General features: G+C 41.1%; 1 protein-coding gene and 1 long non-coding RNA gene across 3 annotated transcripts; both read left to right on the plus strand.

The window, feature by feature from the left end:
• The first annotated feature begins 253 nt into the window (after nt 1-253).
• Nucleotides 254-1,512, plus strand: LOC103643896 (uncharacterized). Its single transcript, XR_561372.2, has 2 exons — nt 254-497; nt 1,201-1,512. It is a non-coding gene; the product is annotated as an uncharacterized lncRNA (long non-coding RNA).
• Nucleotides 1,513-8,497: 6,985 nt separating this feature from the next.
• Nucleotides 8,498-10,669, plus strand: LOC100273932 (Zinc-finger domain of monoamine-oxidase A repressor R1). Of its 2 annotated transcripts, XM_008669840.2 has the most exons (8): nt 8,498-8,740; nt 8,832-9,066; nt 9,165-9,354; nt 9,463-9,533; nt 9,630-9,707; nt 9,791-9,878; nt 9,989-10,044; nt 10,158-10,669. In XM_008669840.2, exons 1-8 carry the CDS (start codon nt 8,675-8,677, stop codon nt 10,223-10,225), a joined length of 852 nt encoding a protein of 283 aa, XP_008668062.1. In that variant the 5' UTR covers nt 8,498-8,674; the 3' UTR covers nt 10,226-10,669. The 2 variants fall into 2 exon arrangements, with proteins under 2 accessions (XP_008668062.1, NP_001141796.1); NM_001148324.1 differs by having other exon boundaries at nt 8,576-8,740; nt 8,832-9,354; nt 9,989-10,471.
• The last annotated feature ends 10,348 nt before the right edge of the window (nt 10,670-21,017 follow it).

The raw sequence follows: 21,017 nt of genomic DNA on the forward strand, positions 1-21,017 counted from the left end.
TCTGGTCATCGATTTTGGCTCATTTGCTCTTTTTATTAATAATTGGGAACAATGGAGGTACAACTAGGTCATAATATGTTTATTTTCTTCTGATGAACTAATAGTTTGACTTGTTCTCTCTATTGGATGTTATATATATATATATATATTTTGTTAATGCATTTAGAAATTTGAACTGATTCCTAAAAAATCCTTTGGTAGTAGATGTTTATGTGTTTAGTGCTGTTACTACTTAATTTTGAAATGGCGCAGGTTTGCGCGACATGGCTTTTCATAGCGCTCAATTGGATCTATCCCCTGAGCATAGGAGAAAAGTATCAATTTGTACAGTGGATCCAAGTATTCTACAAAGCATGCATCCTCCAATTTCCCACAAGCGAGAATGGCATGATCTGATGGATGAAATGGTTGTTGTAGCAATAAAATAATATCGGTCAATTGTCTTTCAAGGAACAATTGTCTTTCAAGAACCACACTTTGTTGAATACTTCAGATCGGTAGGTTTCAACTGTATCTAGAATTCTTACAAACATAACACTGATGGGGTTTTGCTATTTGTTTGGAAGTTCTTCTAAGGTCTTGACTAAATATTGATGATTTTGATCATTAAACTTAGAAATGATTAACTACCATTGCATCACTAACTTAGTGCCTTCTTTTTCCATCTTTCAGATTTGGTACTATCTTGTTATGATTGATGTATTCATCTTTGCATCACAATTTTCTTGTTTTCTCACTCTTTACTAAGCTACCGTATTCTTTGGTATCTCAGGTTCATTCTTTTAGCTTACAAGAGGTTATCAGATATGCATATTTGTAATGAACTCTTTTCCCCGCAATATTTGGATTTATTCAGTCCATTAACATGGTGTGTACACAACATTTCATAGGTTTACTATAAACAGGATCTAGTTGACTAATTTCCCTTTTCCTCTTTTCCCCACAAATAACACTTACTGCCTATATTGCCTTGTACTTAGCCTTGAAAATAGTTATATTATATTTTACTTGCATTTATGTTTATCTTTTTTTATCTGTTTGGACAGATCTCTATTAAATGTCATGTCATGTGCTACAATCGTTAGGACTATTAATAGATGTTGCTCTGTCTATCTATCCATTTACATCGCTGGAAATTCCCATGCCCTTTCATAGTACGCCTATGAAATGCTCACTTCTTTTCTATTGGTTTATGTGCAGTTCAAGCTCTGCAAGGTGAGGTCTGTACAGTTTGGCCAGAAAGGCATCCCCTACCTGAACACCTACGACGGTCGCACCATCCGCTACCCCGACCCTCTCATCAAGGCCAACGACACCATCAAGATTGATCTGGAGACCAACAAGATCATGGACTTCATCAAGTTGTATTTGCCCTTTCATGGATTCATCAAGTTATATACTTAGTTAGGCTCAATATTAGCACAAACAGTTGATGAGCAAGTTTAAATTTAGAGTACACTTATGTATGAGTTATTTGACAATGCTTATTTATGAGATATTGAATGTTATTTATATATATTATATTAATTATGGTGTTATTAAATATATGTGTATGTATTTTTCTCTTTTAAATTATTATAATGTGGTAATTGAAGAATATACTGCCAAGTAAGTCATTTCAAATCTTAATAAGACATTTCTCAAAACGTCTCATATCGGTCTCCTAAATAAGACGGTTTTTAAAACGTCCAATATCAGTCTCCTAAATAAGATGGTTTTTCTGTTGCGTGTGTCTATTATTATAGGCTATTATAGTCAGTTTGATAAATACTTTATGACTTATAATGTTCGTATTTTCGACAGTTCATTCGAAGAAGTGTCTTAAACAAAACCTAATGTAAAACGGTTTATTGGACAAAATGACGTAACAAATTCCTTTTTTAGATGGTTATAAATTAAAAATTGTCTTATTTAATATCTTTTAAGACGGTTTATAACCATCTTAAAAATGTAACATCTTTTGCGACTCCATCAAATTTGAACACATCATAAGCGTCTTAATAACTAAAAATTAACCGTCTCATATAACACGATTTGTAGTAGTGATTTCATCTTTAAGTCGGTGCATTTGGAAATGTACTCCGAAGCTCTCTGATTGATAGCTTCGGCTTTGTGTCAATCTTCCGAAGGTGTTTCTTCTTATGGGACCTTCAGCGACGAAGCAGGCCTCCAACAGTTTCAAATTCAAATAAATTCAAACATGTGCAACACTTCAAAGAGTATTTTAAGCTCAACATGATGTAATATGTCATGACTCATAAGGTTTTGACAAAAATAAATATTTAACCTCCACTAGTTTAAGCTATTTCTAATCAAAAGGAAAAAGAGAGAAAGAATCTAGAGAGAGAAAGCCTACAGTTAGTTTAAGCTATTTCTAATCAAAAGGAAAAAGAGAGAGAGAATCTAGAGAGACAAATCCTAGAGTGAGAAAAGGAAGAGTAACACATGATTTTGGGTGATAATTAGAAAGAAATTTTATAACCCAAAATCAGGGTGTTACAGACCCCAATAATGTATATGTCATCAGCAATAGGCATATTCTGTTTAAGTCATATCCAGCATTCTCTCAGGTTTCCAGGAACAGTTTGCGTGTTAAGACATTTTGCCACACACCCCAAACAAATTATAGCAGCATGTAAAAGAAGATGATTGGTCGATTCAAACATAGGGCAAAAACCACAAGAAGTATCCCAACCCATTTTCTTCTAAATAGATTATCTTTGGTTAGCCGGACATTATTTTCTAAAAACCACATAAAGACTTTGATTTTTGGAGGGATTTACCCTTTCCAGATATGTTTAAAATATGGCACATAAACAGTAATGGCGAGGAAGTCATACAAAAATTTCACAGTAAACACTTTCTTTCCCCCCATTTCTAGACCACATAATCACCAGTCTTGAAACTCAAAGGCATGAGCCTTCTCCAAGATATTAATCCACATTGCTCTGCCATCATCGCAAAGCCACCGAAATCAAGCTGATCATTTTTCTCTTTGACCTTCACAAGCAGGGGCAGATCCAGGCCCTTTTTTGCTGTGACACTAATGAATTTTAGTAATTTTAGTAAGAGAGCTTCTGTAGATATCCATGGGATAAATGATCCGATGTTTGACAAATCTGGGAAAAACCCAGAAATGATGATGAAGTTGGTGAGGAAGACCCACTCCTAATTTTAGGGTGGGAGAGACCTCCTCCCAAGACAAATAATCCTTTAAAAATCTGAAGTTTTCATAGATAGTTCTAAAGATAAATCAGGTGATGGGCTGAGATTGGAAGATCTTAGTGATGAGAAAGTTGATTTTGATCCCAATGAAGATGACCTGTTGAGTTCTCAAGAGTTAGAAGAATTTGCAAAAGATATGGAGGAAATGCAAACTGACTTCCAAGCTAAAGTGGGCGAGGTGCTTTCGATTCCCTCGACTAAAGATGAAAAGCAGGATCCGGTGGGTAAAAAGTCAAGCGAGATCCAGATGTCTACCACTGAAAGCATAAGAAAAAGCTCAAGATTGGAGAAGAATGAAGATATTAAGGTGGCAGATAAGGCTATTTCTAGAGCTGAAGCTAAAGACACCTTCCTCAACAAAGGTATGAACAACAATTCCTTCTCTTTACTTAATGCTAGTAATGAGGATTTGTGTGATATTTCTAATAAACTAGGAGTTTGTTTGGGTTCTTCTGAATCCACTGTTATGGCTAATCTTGACTTGATAAGAGATTTAGAAATGTCCAGAAAAATTCTGGCTATTCAATCATGTGGAATTAAAAAAACTGAGGAGCCCATTGTTGATGATTTTAATGAAGTGGATAGTAGTGTCCATGCTGATTCTGAGAAAGAGATTGATTATGATCTTTTGGATGTTATGGTCCTGAGAAAAGGGAGAAAAATTAAACATCGAAAGAATCAGCAAAAAAAAGCTTCCCCTAAATTTAGGTGTACACCTAATAAAAAGAGGGAAGCAGAGAAATTTTATCTTCCCCAGACCCCTTCTGATGATAGGCCTCATTTGGAATTGTCAGGGTTTAGGGATTGGTTCTAAGGTCCAGTTTCTGAAAGAACTCATTAGAGATGAGAAAATCGACTTTATTGGTTTGCAAGAAACCCAAAGGAGTCATTTCAGTGAGTCTTGGTTGACTTCGCTGGCTGGTAGTAAACTGTTTGCCTGGTTTTCTGCCCCGCCTAATGGTAGATCTGGTGGTTTATTAGTGGGTTTTAATACTGATGTATTTGATGTGAGAGAAAATGAGATTGGTGAATTTATGATTCGCACCTTGATTTTTCATAGAGAAAAAAACCTCATCTGGAACTTTGTCAATGTGTATGGTGCTGCTCAGAAGGAGAATAAATGCAGATTCCTGTGTGAGCTCTCGTCTTTTTGCTCGAGAAGTCGTGCTCCTTTGCTCGTGGGTGGTGATTTTAATATTATATGAAAAGCGTAAGAGAAAAACAAACCTGGGGGTGTTAATAAGTGGAGCTTCCTTTTTAACAGTATCATTGAGCAAAATGGGCTTGTGGAGTTTGACTTGAACAATAGGTTGTTCACTTGGTCTAATAATCGGACTGACCCCACTTTTGAAAAGTTGGATCGATTTCTGGATAGTCCTGAGTGGGATCTTGCTTATAATAATATCAATGTGCGTGGTTTGAATAGATCCTTTTCAGATCATGTTCCTTTATGTATCCAAACGGATGTTATCCCTATTGGCAGTAGAGCTTTCAAGTATGAGTTATGTTGGAAGGATAGGCCAGATTTTCACAAAAAGTGATAGACAATTGGTCTATTCCTGTGATGGCTAAAGGTAGTATTGACATTTGGAAAACAAAAATTAAACGTTTGAAGCAAATGCTCAAAGGCTGGAATATTAATGTTGAAGGACATTACAAAAAAATGAAAAAAGAATTGTTGGCAAAAATTGACATCTTTGACAATATCAGTGAAGTGGTTGGTCTTTCAGAAAATGATAGGATGGAGAAACTTGACCTGGAGTTGACTCTCAAAAAATTAGTTGATGAGGAGAGAACTAAGCTCAAACAGAGAGCTCGTGATAAATTCATCCTGGATGGGGATGAGAATTCAAAATATTTTCATCTTTTAGCCAAGTGTAAGCGAAGGAAGCTTAAGATTTTGACTCTTACTCATGAAGACAAAGTTGCTCAAGATGATGATGAAATTAACCATTTGGCGACTTCCTTTTACCAAAATCTGTTTGGTCCATCTCAAGAATCTAGCATTTCTTTGAATCATTTGAATATGCAAATGCTGGATGATATTGACAGAGATTGCCTGACCAGACCGTTTGACATGGAGGAAATTAGATAAGTAGTGTTCTCTATGAAACATAATAGAGCTCCTGGACCTGATAGCATCCTAGCTGAATTTTATCAGGAGTTTTCAGGAATTTTTTCAAGATTTTCATGCTGATGCTCTCAACATTGAAAGACTCAATTTTGGATTGGTGACTCTTATTCCCAAAGTTCCTAATGCTACTGACATTAAAGCTTTCAGACCTATTTGCTTGCTTAATGTGTGCTATAAGATTATCACCAAAGTTTTGACCAACAGATTGGCCAGCTGTATCAATAATGTGATTAGTGATTTTCAGTATGGCTTTATCAAGGGTAAATACATCATGGATGGAGTGGTGTCTCTCCATGAGATTATTCATGAGGTGAAAAAAAAGAAGCAGAGTGGGGTGATTTTTAAGGTGGATTTTGAGAAAGCATATGACAAAGTCAATTGGAACTTTCTTTATCATATGATGACTAAAAAAGGCTTTGGTGGCAAATGGTGTGACTGGGTTATGAGAACTGTTAGAGGTGGTAAAGTGGCCATCAAGACAAATGACAGGGTTGGTCCCTACTTTACCACTCACAAAGGTGTCAGACAAGGTGATCCTTTCTCCCCCCTGCTTTTTAATATTGATGCTGATGGGCTGGCTTGTAAAAGCCAAAGATGAAGGTATTATTAGGGGACCCATTCCCCATATCATCCCTAATAATTGTTGTTGTTTGCAATATGCTGATGACACCATTTTTTTGCTCCAAAATGATCTGGAGGGAACCAGAAATCTTAAGTTTATTCTTTGCTTATTTGAATAGATGTCTGGTCTCAAAATCAATTTTCATAAAAGTGAAATTTTCTGTCTAGGTGAAGCTGTTGATAAGGAAATGTGGTATGGTGACATTTTTACATGTCCTTATAATTGTCTTCCTATGAAATATTTGGGGGTTCCGATTGATGACAAAAAAACTGTGTAAGTCCCTGTGGTTACCCACAGTAGAGAAAGTTGAAAAAAATGGGTTCTTGGCAAGGAAAATTCCTTAGTTTGGGTGGTCGGTTAGTTTTGATTAATAGCAGTCTTACCAATGTCCCTTTATACATGCTCTCGATTTATAAAGCTCCCAAGAATATTTTGAAGAGTATGGATCTCTTCAGAAAAAGGCTTTTGTGGCAAGGTGGCCATATTACAAAAAATATCATTTGGCTGATTGGAATATGGTTTGCTCTCCGAGAGGTCAGGGTGGCCTTGAGGTCTTGGATTTACACAAGATGAATGGGGCTCTTCTTGCTAAATGGATTTGGAAGTTGGAAAATACGAATGGGCTCTGGCAGACCATTATCAGACATAAATATGTTAAAGGAAGGCCTATTATTTCATTAAAAAAAGACAAAGTGATTCTCACTTTTGGAAGGGTGTTCTTGATGTTAGAGACAATTTTTACAAATATTGTAAAAAAAGGTAGGCAATGGCAATAGTACCAGCTTCTGGCACAATATTTGGTGTGATTTAGAACCTCTGTCTTCTAAATATCCTAGTCTGTTTGATATTGCATATGACAAAAATATCACAGCGGCAAAAGCCTTTTCTTCTGATTTTAGAGCTGTGAATTTTAGGAGAAGGATCTATGGTGCTTTGGAAGATGACTATAATCGCCTTATTACACAGCGTAATAATATTACTATTTCTGAGGAGGATGATAAATTAGTTTGGCTTCTGGGTAATAAAAATTTTCTGTCAATTCTTTCTACAAAGAAATCAAATGGGTTCAGATTCCTTTGCCTTCTAGTTTCTTGTGGAAGAATAGACTCCCATATAAAATCAAAGCTTTTTTGGCTTGTTAGGCATAAAAAGATTTTGACCAAGGATAACTTGTTCAAGAAAAATTGGAAGGGCAATCTGGATTGCACTTTTTGTGGATTTTCAGAATCCATAGATCATTTGTTTTTTCAGTGCTCAGTTGCTAGATTTACCTGGAGAATTGTCTACTCGGCTCTTGGCTTAACTTGTATACCCAACAGTGTGGATGATCTGTTTGGCTCTTGGATTGATAGTTTTAACAAAACTGAAAAGAACCTGGTCCTTTTTGGTTGTGGTGCTGTCATTTGGGCGATCTGGCGATGTCGCAATGATTGTTGCTTTGGAACTGATAGAATTAATGATCCGACTAATGTGATTTTCTCCTGTTGCTATTGGCTTGATACTTGGGCTATCCGTCAGAAAAAGAAGGAAAGAAAATTGGTGGAACAAGGAAGCCTCAAAATCAGAAGGATGGCGTGTGAGATCTACAACAAGACTCGTGGCTGGAAGCCAATCGACAGACGGATCCAATGAAGATTCTGCTGTGTTTGGCTATTTTGGTTCATCATCATTGCGTTTGTTGTATTCCCCCCTCGCCTCGGTAGCTTCAGGCTGCCAAAAAACTTTGGGCTATATCGGGGCTGAAGCTGTTTAGTTTCGTACTACTCTAGTTTGATCTTTGCGAACTATGTCTTTGGTCAGCTCTGTGTTGATCATGTGCTGCTTCTGGTAGTTTGGTTCGTTCAGGTTTAGTTTTGTCGTAGTTGATAGTTGTGTGTCTTATCGGCTTTTAAATTTTGGTTGGCTCTTTGGTCTTGTAAGAACTTGTGTCTTTTTCTATTTCATAGTGAAATAGAGGGTTATCCCCTCTATTAAAAAATGAGTTAATGATTTTATAATTTAATGGATTGGTTGTTTTTGTCTAGATCCGCTCTTGGTCGGATGTCCTTATCATTTCAGATATCGTATAACTCCGCATCAGTTATCGCGAGTGGAAATTCAGAGAGCCAAGGACTTCTTGACTTCCAACAAGAGCAGTTCATATCCGAGGAACAATCTGTCTCCCTTGGATGTAGAATTTCTTGACTTTCAACAAGAGCAGTTCATATCCGAGGATGGGTGAGCCCGCGGAATCTCCTTTGCTTGACGCAGGCTGACACGATTTGTTTGAAAAAACACAGGTACTCCGTACGAGATACGGGAGCTTGATGGGGGAGCTCGGGCGGCGGCCGAGTTTTACGCCGTGGAGATGGTTCTTTTCACCTGCGATAGTTTGTGGAGAATGCATCTGTTGGGAACGTTTTTTTTCTCGTTTTATCCTAAAACAAGGATTAGGATTAGGATTAAGGTTTTAAGGATCTCTCGGTGATATTTTATGCGTCAAGCGTCATGGGCAAAATGGTAAATGTGTAGCAACACTGCAGTTCGCACCCTGCGCTCGGCATAAAATAGAGCCGTTCTGTTACCTTTCTTCTCCCATTCAAACTTCACATAGAGCCGTTGCTCAGCACTCGCGACCCACTACCAATCCTCCAAGCACAACAACCAATCTTTGCAAGCCGTCCAAAGACGCCGCAGCCGCCGCCGCCGACGCCATGGGGAAACTCGGAGCCAAGTCCGACTACGAGAGTCTCCGCGACGCCCGCATCTCCGAGAACATGGTAAGGCGCAGGCACCCTACCCGAATTCGATCTCCACTCGAAGAGGAATTTCTCGCATCATCTCCAATTCTCGTTCGTGTCGTGTTTGCAGGCCCGGATGGAGATGCTCGGCCTTCTCCGCTGCGCGGGGGAGCTCAGCGACATCGCCTCCGCCTCCAGCCACCGCGCGGCAGGGAGCGCGACGCCTCGGAAGACCCCCAGGCCACGGGTGACGAGCATGACCCCGCTCCGCCGCTCCGGCCGCCTCCTCGCCGCGACGCCGACCCGCCCGACCGGATCCGCGTCGACGCACCGCTGTTCCACTCGGCTGAATGGACAGGGCACAGGTTGAAGCATTGAATGCTCTCTTCCGTGGATCGAGTCGTGTTATATGTGACGGCCGACGGGAAACAGTTCAAGCAAGTTCCTTTTTATTTTCTGGCAGGGGTTCTGAGTAAGTTGACGGCGGCGGGATCGGAGGATGAGGATGATACATGGGAAGATGATAAGGAGGGGAAGTGGGCGGTGGCGGTGGCCAAGGAGAGGGTACAGGCGCTGCAGGAGAGGCGGTGCGACAGCAGGGGGAGGGGCGGCGTGTACGACTCTGTTCTTGGGATCTGCTGCCATTTCTGCAGGTACACGCTCATCATTACAAACATGAATCACCGATTGGTGCTCCTGAGAAAGACCGCGCGGGATTAGTGTACAAGTAGCTGACAAAAAGTCGTTCTCTATGATCAAAGGCAGAAGAAATTGTGCGGCGAGGAGGACTGCAAGCGCTGCGGGGAAGGAGACCTGAAGCAGCCATGCTTAGGTAAAAAGAATCCGTAGAGGATTCTCCTATTTCCCCCTGATTTCCGCACCTAGTATGATCATGTCAACGCTCAATACTTTGGCAAACATTTGACAGGAAAGACGGAGTGCTCATCTTGCCATTCTTCTAATGGGATACTCTGCCGTGGTTGCCTGAAAGTTAGGTACGGCGAAGGTAAGCGGACTTGCTTAACGCTGGAATGGCATTGTTCTTGCTGGATTTTGTCCTGCTTACTAAACTATGAAACGCGGTAGCAGAGATGGAAGAGGTGCGGAAGAACAAGAACTGGCTGTGCCCTCACTGCGTTGAGGAGAAGGGTATCAAGAAATTCTGGATATGCAACAGGTGAGCGCTTCCTCAACCCCCTCTCTGTCAGGATATATAATAGTGTTTTTTAAAAATCACTTTCCCATCGCTCATTCATTAACCCCTTTGGGTCATACACGATGATGCAGCTCCTTCTGCTTGAAGAAGCGGAAGATACCACCGACTGGGATTGCCATATATAATGGTATTTCTGACTCGACTCCTGTCCACATATGTGAAACATGCTGTTCTTGCTGTTACTGATAAACATATCTGCTTCTTCTTTTTTTCCTTTCACTTTCTTTGACATTGCAACAGCAAGGGAGCAAGGATACGAGTCAGTTGCGCACCTTCTGATGGACAGGCTGAAGCGACAAGCTTTCTGATGACGACTGGTGTAATGGTGTTGGCACGTTCACTTCTACAGCGACGATGATGACATAGAGATTGTAGTGGCAGTCTGTTGTCTGACGACGTATGGTTTTGCATGTTTCACTTCTGCAGTGGCTTAGTGATGATGGTAGATTGGTAGAGGTTATAGCGAGAGTCCGTTTGTCTGGCAGTTCCGATAGTAGGCATCTTAGCCTCTAGGAGAAAATGTTTCTGTTGAAATGAGTTAGACTTTTTGGCCCAAGAAGAATGTGAAGCTAGGAACTCTCGGTAGTCTGATGTTTCAGAGAACAACCTCAGCGGCCTTCTGACTTCTGAGTGGCAGCATGTCTGTTTATTGTAACCACATTTTGTTGAGGGTCGGGGCAACCATGGTGCACATGCACAGTCTATTTATTTTCTGGATTTGAATCCAGCTGGCTAAGAGGTGTTTGATGTTAGGATTTATGGGCTTGGCCCAATTAAGAATTTCTAATAATTCCAGGAAAATCTCAAAAGCCCATATAAGTGGATGGCAAAGGGATAGGTGGAACCAATAGCACCATATTGCTAGCTCTTGTGGAGTAGAGCTAGCTTAAATATGGAAGCCACACTCACTCACCAAGTCATGGATGAGAGGAGAGAGTGTGGAGAGCCACACGCGCGCGCTCGCTCGCCTCGCCTGGGCGAAGGGCGCGGGCGCACGACATGCGCGTGAATGGTCCGCCGAAATCCGGCCCCTCGCCTTGCGGGGGCGCGGCTACCTTTTGCCGTTATCCCAGTTCGCTTTCGCCTCTCTTCATAGCTGAGCCGCCTTTTAGTTCCCTTCGTCCCGACCGCAGAGGTGCATCTGCGATCAGGAGAGCAGGTCTCCGACCTCGTCGACCCTGCTGATTCCGGCGCGTGCCATCGATCAGTAAGTCTAATCAGTACGCATCATCTGATTTGGCTTATTATTTCAGTTCTTCTGATTTGGTCATGATTTATATTCGGAATTTAGATTGGAATTTGTCTAATTATTCAACAATCCAAAAACCTTATTGTAGACAATTTCCTAGTTTTTCTATGGCTGCTTTTGCCGACGCGCTGAAGCCAGAAAAGTTTAATGGTATGCACTTTAAGAGATGGCAAGTCAAGGCCACGCTCTGGCTTACTGCTATGAATGTCTTCCATGTTAGTAAAGGCAGACCTAAGGGTCCACTGACTCCTGAACAGGAGAAAGAGTACGACCATGCCAATACTATGTTCACGGGAGCCGTTCTTAGCGCCCTTGTTGACCGTCTGGTTGATGCGAATATGCAGTACACAGACGGGAAAGAGTTGTGGGATGCACTTACTACTAAGTATGGTGCATCAGATGCTGGCAGTGACCTGTATATCATGGAGAGCTTTCATGATTATAAGATGGTTGATAATCGCTCTATTGTAGAGCAAGCTCATGAAATACAGTGTATAGCCAAGGAGCTCGACCACCTTAAGATAGTCCTTCCTGACCGATTTGTGGCTGGGTGCATTATTGCAAAGTTGCCTTCTACATGGAGGAACTTCGCCACAGCTCTGAAACATAAGAGACATGAGATATCAGTTGAAAATCTGATAGCGTCTCTGGATGTTGAGGAGAAAGCTCGGGCTAAGGACACGGGATCTAAAGGAGGCGAGGGCCACTCCAGCGCCAACATGGTTCAGAAGAACCACAACAAGGGCAAAGGGAAGCCAAAATCTAACAAGCCCAATAAAACTACCAACTTCAAGAAGAAGAAGAACAAGGCTGAATTGACATGTTTCGCATGTGGCGAGGCGGGTCATTTTGCCAAGGATTGTTCTGATCGAGCGGATCGCCGTGGCAAAAAGGGCAATGTCAACACAGTGATCGCTAGCAATGAGGAAGACAAAGGGTATGGTAATCTACCTTTCATCTTCTCAGTATTTCAATCACCTAGTTGGTGGCTTGATACTGGTGCTAATGTTCATGTGTGTTCTGACATTAACTTGTTCTCTTCTTATCAGGGCGCCCGGGATTCTTCCGTGCTAATGGGGAATGGGTCACATGCTTCTGTTCATGGCACTGGCACGGTGGATCTGAAGTTTACTTCGGGAAAGATCGTGCAGCTGAAGAACGTGCATCATGTCCCTTCTATACACAAGAATCTCGTTAGCGGAACCCTTCTATGTAGAGATGGGTTCAAGGTAGTTTTGGAGTCCAATAAATTAGTTGTGTCCAAGTCTGGACAATTTATTGGTAAAGGCTATGATTGCGGAGGCTTGTTCCGCTTTTTTTTGTTAGATTCCAATAATAAGTCTGTGAACCATATTTGTGCTAATGTTGATGATCTTGCGAGTATTTGGCATTCTCGTTTGTGTCATATTAATTTTGGCTCTATGTCTCGGCTTGCAACCATGAGTTTAATTCCGAATATCACCATAGTCAAAGGTTCTAAGTGCCATAGTTGTGTGCAGTCGAAGCAACCTCGAAAGCCTCATAAGGCTGCTGAGGAGAGACACTTGGCACCGCTAGAACTCATACATTCTGATCTTTGTGAGATGAATGGTGTGTTGACAAAAGGTGGTAAGAGATACTTCATGACATTGATTGATGATGCGTCTAGATTTTGCTATGTATACTTGCTTAAAACTAAAGATGAGGCTTTAGACTACTTTAAAATCTATAAGGCTGGGGTTGAAAACCAACTAGAGAGAAAGATCAAACGTCTTAGATCAGATCGTGGTGGTGAGTTCTTTCCCAAAGTCTTTGACGATTTCTGTGCAGAACATGGCATTATTCATGAGAGGACTCCTCCCTATTCATCCGAGTCAAACGGGATTGCTGAAAGGAAAAACCGTACGTTGACTGACCTGGTGAATGCCATGTTAGACACTTCTGGTTTATCTAAGGCATGGTGGGGGGAGGCAGTCCTGACTTCATGTCATGTTCTGAATAGAATTCCTATGGGCAAAGAAGAGAAAACCCCTTATGAGAAGTGGGTTGGGAGAAAACCATCACTTTCATACTTGCGCACTTGGGGGTGCATGGCGAAAGTCAATGTACCAATTAATAAAAAGCGCAAGCTTGGTCCAAGGACAGTGGATTGTGTCTTTCTTGGATATGCTTCGTGTAGCATAGCTTATAGATTTTTAGTAGTTAAATCTGAAGTTCATGATGTGTATGTTGATACTATTATGGAATCACATGATGCTACTTTCTTTGAGCATATATTTCCAATGAAAGACATTCATAGCAATTCTAGATACTCTTCTGAGATAATTCCTGAACATAATACACCTATTGAGAGTTTTGAACAGCCACATGAAATTGTCCTAGAGGAGGATGACAATGATGCTTCTAAAAGGAGCAAGAGACAAAGGGTTGAAAAATCCTTTGGTAATGATTTCATTGTGTACCTTGTGGACGATACTCCTACTACCATTGCAGAAGCATTTGCATCTCCAGATGCAGATGATTGGAAAGAAGCAGTTCATAATGAGATGGACTCTATTCTTTCAAATGGTACGTGGGAAGTCACTGATCGACCCTATGGATGCAAACTCGTGGGTTGTAAGTGGGTGTTTAAAAAGAAGCTCAAGCCTGATGGTACAATTGAAAAGTACAAGGCTAGGCTTGTGGCTAAAGGCTATACTTAGAAAGAAGGAGAAGACTTCTTTGATACTTACTCACCTGTTGCTAGAATGACCACTATTCGAGTACTACTTTCTTTGGCTGCCTCGTATGGTCTCCTTGTTCATCAGATGGATGTAAAGACAGCTTTTCTTAATGGAGAGCTGGACGAGGAAATCTATATGGAACAGCCTGATGGATTTGTAGTAAAGGGTCAAGAAAGCAAGGTGTGCAAGTTATTGAAATCTTTGTATGGTCTGAAGCAAGCACCAAAGCAGTGGCATGAGAAGTTTGACACTACTCTAACGTCTGCAGGCTTTGCCATTAATGAGGCAGACAGGTGTGTATATTATCGCTGTGGTGGGGGCGAAGGAGTTATATTGTGCTTATATGTTGATGATATATTGATATTTGGCACAAACATTGATGTGATCAATGAAGTCAAGTCTTTTCTATCAAAGAGTTTTGATATGAAAGATCTGGGAGAAGCTGATGTGATTCTAAACATCAAGCTGATTAAGGCAGATGGTGGGATTACTCTCTCGCAATCTCACTATGTTGAAAAGGTTTTGAAGCGATTTGGCTTCTCTGAGTGCAAACCTTCTCCAACACCTTATGATCCCAGTGTGACACTGCGAAAGAACAAGAGAATTGGTTTAGACCAATTGAGATACTCTCAGATTGTCGGTTCACTCATGTATCTTGCTGGTGCAACAAGGCCTGATATCTCGTTTGCTGTGAGCAAATTGAGTAGGTTCATGTCAAACCCCGGGACTGATCATTGGCATGCACTTGAGCGGGTTATGCGCTACCTGCAAGGTACAATGAGTTATGGAATTCACTATTCTGGTCAGCATGCAGTACTTGAAGGATATAGTGATTCGAACTGGATATCTAATGCAGACGAGCTTTATGCCACCAGTGGTTATGTCTTTACTATTGGTGGAGGTGCGGTATCATGGAGGTCATGCAAGCAGACCATTTTGACGAGGTCAACCATGGAAGCCGAGCTAGCTGCACTTGACACAGCAACCGTTGAGGCGGAATGGTTGCGTGAACTCTTGATGGACTTGCCGGTGGTTGAGAAACCAATACCAGCTATCCTTATGAACTGTGACAATCAGACAGTGATCGCTAAAGTGACGAGTTCTAAGGATAATGGAAAGTCATCAAGACATGTCAAAAGACGATTGAAGTCTGTCAGAAAGTTGAGAAACTCCGGAGTTATAAGTGTGACTTATATTTCAACAGATAAAAATCTGGCAGATCCTTTTACCAAGGGTCTACCACGTAATGTGATAGAACTCGCATCGAGAGAGATGGGTATGAGACCCAAATAAAGTTGCCATGGTGGAAACCCAGTCTATGTGATCGGAGATCCCGTGAATTAGGTCCTGGGAAGAACAAGCCATTGGTGAACTGAGGAGAGTAGCCTTTGACCCTCTCTAAGTAAAGATGCAATACTCTCAAATGCTGTAAGGCAGGTTGGCTTTGTGCCTTAATGTGTTCTGTTGGCTTGTATTAGCGAAGATGTTGTCCTGCAGAACATTCTTTGAAAGAACACACCTATATGAGTTAGACTGTCTAACGTCGCAGTCTATGAGATTTGGGTGATCTCTAGTAAACTCATGAAGAGACCTTGGAGTACGACGTATATGCTCCACCCGAGAAGGGGACTACTGGTAGCCAAGTACTGGTCATGACTTCAAGTGAAACCCATCCACGCAAAACTTGCAATTCAAGGCATAGTCCATTGTCCAAGTTGTGGGTTGGTGTAACTTGGAGTTCTAGGCGGAAGTTCAACTTAACAGTCTCTGCTGAAAAACTAGTATATTAAACAGTAGTGAACAGTGGCGAAAACTGCAGATGGGCATTTGAGATCTGGTGGGGGATTGTTAGGATTTATGGGCTTGGCCCAATTAAGAATTTCTAATAATTCCAGGAAAATCTCAAAAGCCCATATAAGTGGATGGCAAAGGGATAGGTGGAACCAATAGCACCATATTGCTAGCTCTTGTGGAGTAGAGCTAGCTTAAATATGGAAGCCACACTCACTCACCAAGTCATGGATGAGAGGAGAGAGTGTGGAGAGCCACACGCGCGCGCGCGCTCGCTCGCCTCGCCTGGCCTGGCCGGGGCGGGGCGAAGGGCGCGGGCGCACGACATGCGCGTGAATGGTCCGCCGAAATCCGGCCCCTCACCTTGCGGGGACGCGGCTACCTTTTGCCGTTTGATTTTTTGGTTTCTTGGCTGTTACGCTTATCCTAACCGATCGCTATAAAATCTCAACTGATTGCGAGATTTTCGTGGGCGGATAAGCACGGGGGTCGCGGACTCGGCCCTATAAAAGGAGCCCGGCAGCCAGCCTCCAAATCATCCCAGATCCCAGTTCGCTTTCGCCTCTCTCCATAGCTGAGCCGCCTTTTAGTTCCCTTCGTCCCGACCGCAGAGGTGCATCTGCGATCAGGAGAGCAGGTCTCCGGAACCCTTCGTCTTCTAGATCCTGCACCGGGAGAGGGCGAATAAGGTTTTTGGGAAGCGTCTTCACGCGACTGCTCGTGATCTGCTGACCTCGTCGACCCTGCTGATTTCGCTACTTTGACATCGTCGACCCTGCTGATTCCGGCGCGTGCCATCGATCAATAAGTCTAATCAGTACGCATCATCTGATTTGGCTTGTTATTTCAGTTCTTCTGATTTGGTCATGATTTATATTCGGAATTTAGATTGGAATTTGTCTAATTATTCAACATTTGAATGCACTAAATCTAATAGTTAGTTAGTTAAAAATTGCTAGTGAAATTAGTTAACTAACTATTAACTAATTTGCTAAAAGTAGTTAATATATGAATTATTAGCTAGAATGTTTAAATGACTTTAATTAATTTTAGCAACTAACTATTATCTATATCGCATTTAAATATCTCATAAGTCCATCAATTAATGAGAATTGTCATTTTATTGTTTCTGTGATGGAACCAGCCATCTGATATCAGCATAAAATTCAACCGGTATTTGGATTCTATGGATGGTCATGTCTTCAAACAGTGTTTAGATCATTGTTTGGCATTTTGACCTTTTCTAGATACGTTGTTTTTTATGTATCTGAAATAGTGTATATCTAAGTGAATTGAAAAACAATGTATATAGAAAGGCTAAGTCATGTAATATAATTTGAAATGGAGGAAGTATTTCTCATTGAGGTTGTGTAACGTGGAGTCAGAAAGATGATTTCAGATATAGCTAGTCAATCAGCTACGTAGAACGTAAAAATATAGTTTTTTGCACTATCATTTTGGCATTTCATGCCCTGAACACAGGTAGATTTTTTGCATATTAGTCGTTGCCTGAATAGAAATATCAGTAAATACTTAAGTGTTTTTTTAGTTAGGACAAAACTCAAACCCTCCTTGTTGAGCAAACTCTAGCTAACTTGCTTCAGTCTTAAATTTAACTAGAACATCAGGCGCCCCTTCGGGCGCCCTACCGCGATTGAAGACAGAAGCTAATGTGTAGTAAATTGAACGGTCCATATAATAAGCAGAAACACCATCAAAGTAGAGAATAGTATGAATTTTAGAATTTAGATCAATGAGATAGTCAAATGTATAGGTCATGGCTCACAAGCGTTTGTCAAATTGAACTCTAAAGCTTGATACAGGACGGATAATATTTGAGGCACCCATTCTCTGACAAAGCAAACAAATTTTAGGTAATACAGGAAATTTGTGTATTGGTTATGAAATGAACAGGCTAAGAGTACCAAAAAAATTGATGAAAACAATCCATTTCTTAACAACAGGCAAAATATTTTAACAAATTTATGGTGGCAATACAATATATTGACCAAAGTCAAATTACTAAGGAAAACTTTGTTTCACCATAATTGACAGTTGTCATGGCACAAAATGGAGAACGAGGTTCCAGTGCACTCAAACATTCCTGATTCTCTGCATAAGTTTAGGCAGTCATTTCCAATGTTCTGCATTATGGTACCTTCAAACATTCCTGATTCTCTGCTTATGAATACCTTCAAACTGAACCCCTTGCTCCAAATTATAGGTCATTTAATCTTGGTTCTAAATCAGACCTGTCCAACAGAAGTTCTGTTCAGTAACCACCTACGAATAAGAGATCCATAGCTGATGGCAATACTCTGAATAGCAGTACCCGTACTGGAAATATAATTGAGGGGAACAAACATGAGTATGTAAAAATGTGATTTTAAGAATATTGATTATTGAATGACCAACTGTATTTCTATACAGATTTATTCAGCCTACATGTATGTACTTCAATGTAGAATGTGTATTATTTTGTATGCCATCTGCATACTCTGGAATAAATAGCCAAAGTAATTCTGTTAGCATAGCCTCCTATTTCATAGAAGTATACCACAGAATATTTTCAAACAAGAGGAGAAATTGGGCACGTTCCCAATTAATGGAAGATGACAATCATGCCATCTGTTCAGCCTGTGCAACATTTCTTAGATGATCATGTGTGGCAGAAAACTTAAAATATGGGGAAAAAATCCATGATCAGGTTCAAATAACAGAATAAAAACAAGAGGTAATGATATAGGCAACACCAAATTTTAATGAGAAATGTGTAGAAGGCAATGATCATACCTTCTTTGTCATGCTTGATGGAGAGAAGCTACTTTTGGCACCAGATTTATCCTTATTGTCCAATGGATTGGTGGCTCCAAACTGAAATATCATATGCAGAAGAGTTGGTCAGAATGCGGCGGACACAGTTCAGGCCCAAAGGACAACTATAATCTTTTACCGCATGGATTTATAGACCTCTTCAGCTAATGCAATTAGTTTGGATGGAGCATAGTACTAAAATTTTAAAAATAAATCAGGGCCTCATTTCTCACAAACTATATTTACAATTAGTATGAGGAATAAAGCCACTCATCTAAATTTTATATCATTGGTAAATCAAAGCACCTATAAAACATCGTGGCACATGTAGATACTGCATAGTGCCTTTTATATATAATAAAAGTGACGTATCAAGGGGAAATGTCTTATAATTTAAAGCAGGGGAAACACATATTAAGAACTAAAATTATAATAAAAGTGCACTTTGGCTTTATGCTAAAAATCATGTGGCACATCAAGTTTAATTATAATGATATTCAGGAGTGCACTCTTTACCAAACTTATAAAAATATTTACTAAACTCTTCTGAGCATCTGATCCTGACTCTCTCTGTTTATAAGATATGAAGACAGGCGATGACATCTAAAAGTAAACAAAGTACAGGGGAAATGCCATTAGAAAATATGAATGATTTGCTAACACCTTGGGGTAGTAAGCAGTACCCAGAGGGAGCTTTGGCAATATCCACTCCTTGATACCATCCACCCCATGACCAAATTTAGTACCTATAAGTATAACATCATCAACATTAGTAAATTTTTGGTACCACTGTCATAAGAGTTCGCTAGAAATCAATGTCGTCTGCATGCAGAGGAAAACACAAAAGAAACAAGTAAATCAATGTCGCTGGTGAGTTGATGTCAAAACTGATAGCAATCACAACCTGAAAAGGTCACAATATTTACAAAAAAAGCCTATTAGTTCTTGGAAAAAACATAATTGTTGCTGCTGCAACAGCTAGTCACCGATTGGCCTAAATTTCAGAAAAAATATTATATAGCAAGATTGCCTACAATCTTAGTGACAGCTTGACAGGAGATCAGGCATATGCTCATTCCTCCATGCCAATTCATTTTATCTAACCAATTTCTATATCAAATATTGTCTTATAAGTCTGGTATTCCACCGCACGTACCAAAAGTCATGAGAAACAATACAGTTGTGGCCTATATTATAGTTTTGAGGTATAAAACCAAAACTTCTCCCAATGTCCTTTCTTACATAATCCAAGTTTACACATCAACAGAACATGTCGTCATAGAAGTCACTTTTTAACACCAGAACAACATAATCATAATGTACCTAATCATATTGTTCATCTCCTCCTCTAAACCAATACCCAGCAGTTCACTTTCATCACCAAAATAATCCATACACTATGTCTACACGGACAGGGCAAAAGTGCCAAATCGACGAGAAATAGCAAAATAGAGAGTGAGATCGGCGGCAGCTCACCAGTCAGTAAGGCAGCGCGAGCATGACACCGGAGACAATGAGGTGCCACACCGAGCAGACACGCATCGACGTCGATGAGGAGTAGCAGTGCGGGCTGGAGGTGGTTGAAGAGCACCCCGGGAGGAGGCCGGGGTTTTCGCCGATGTCGCAGGCGACCCCGAGCAACGCGAGGCGGCTCTGGTCGGCGCTGGTGGCTACCTTGAGCGCGTGCTGTAGACAGTGTGCGAGGCCAGCACCGAGGCGGACGTCGCCACGAACACGTGCGTCAGCGTGGCGGTGCGGCGAGAGGACCACGCCGAGGCGAGGCGTGAGCGGATCTCATTGAAGCCTCACTTGCGTGCAGCAATGCATGGATTACAAGAAAAAAAACATAACAACACTGAGAGACAGTTTTGTCTTGAGGCCATGTTTGATACCCTGATGAATAATTTTTGTTATCATGATTATACTCATGAAGCATAGATTATCAATATTTTGGTATGTTGGGTGTACCAGTTGCTACTATGCCCTGCATCAACGTGTGGCTAAAAAAGAAAAGAAAATTACAATGTTGTCCACAATTTCAATGTAAAGCGACACAAGCACAAATGCAGTGCAATTCGAAGATGAAATGGTTAAATCACGATACTATTGAGCAGTGGTCTCCCCCTCCAATCATGTGCTCCCAAAACGGATGTACCTGAACGGGGAGACGAACCCGCGACGACCTGACCATTCTGATCTTGCCTCGACTTGGAGCCGCCTCCCAAGCAGCTGACCGAACTCCCCATGTTCCAATTCCCAATCTCGTTGCCTCCTCCAGAAGTCTATGGTGAAGCCAGCTCTAGTTTGAGTCCGCGACTGCGCAGAGGATGCGAAGTTGTTATTAGTAAATAAACTGTAAAAAACTTTTTACTTTAGCGCGTCGAACTGTCAATAGACAAACTCCGCTCGTTCGCAACACGCTACAGAAGCTTAAAGGGAGGGGGAATCGAGGACGAAACGAGCAAGAATCTTAAGGAAACACATGAAAATAGCCGGATTCGATGCGCATTACTGCTCCCTGTTAGGCAAGAACCTGGTCGACAG

Source organism: Zea mays, chromosome 1 (assembly GCF_902167145.1).
Source record: "Zea mays cultivar B73 chromosome 1, Zm-B73-REFERENCE-NAM-5.0, whole genome shotgun sequence".
Classification (NCBI taxonomy): Eukaryota; Viridiplantae; Streptophyta; class Magnoliopsida; order Poales; family Poaceae; genus Zea; species Zea mays.

Coding starts and splice junctions, on each gene's coding strand:
- LOC100273932 (XM_008669840.2), top strand. CDS start 8,675: ATGGGGAAACTCGGAGCCAAGTCCGACTACGAGAGTCTCCGCGACGCC. Junction 8,741..8,831: donor CCCGCATCTCCGAGAACATG/GTAAGGCGCAGG, acceptor TCGTGTTTGCAG/GCCCGGATGGAGATGCTCGG. Junction 9,708..9,790: donor GAAAGTTAGGTACGGCGAAG/GTAAGCGGACTT, acceptor ACGCGGTAGCAG/AGATGGAAGAGGTGCGGAAG.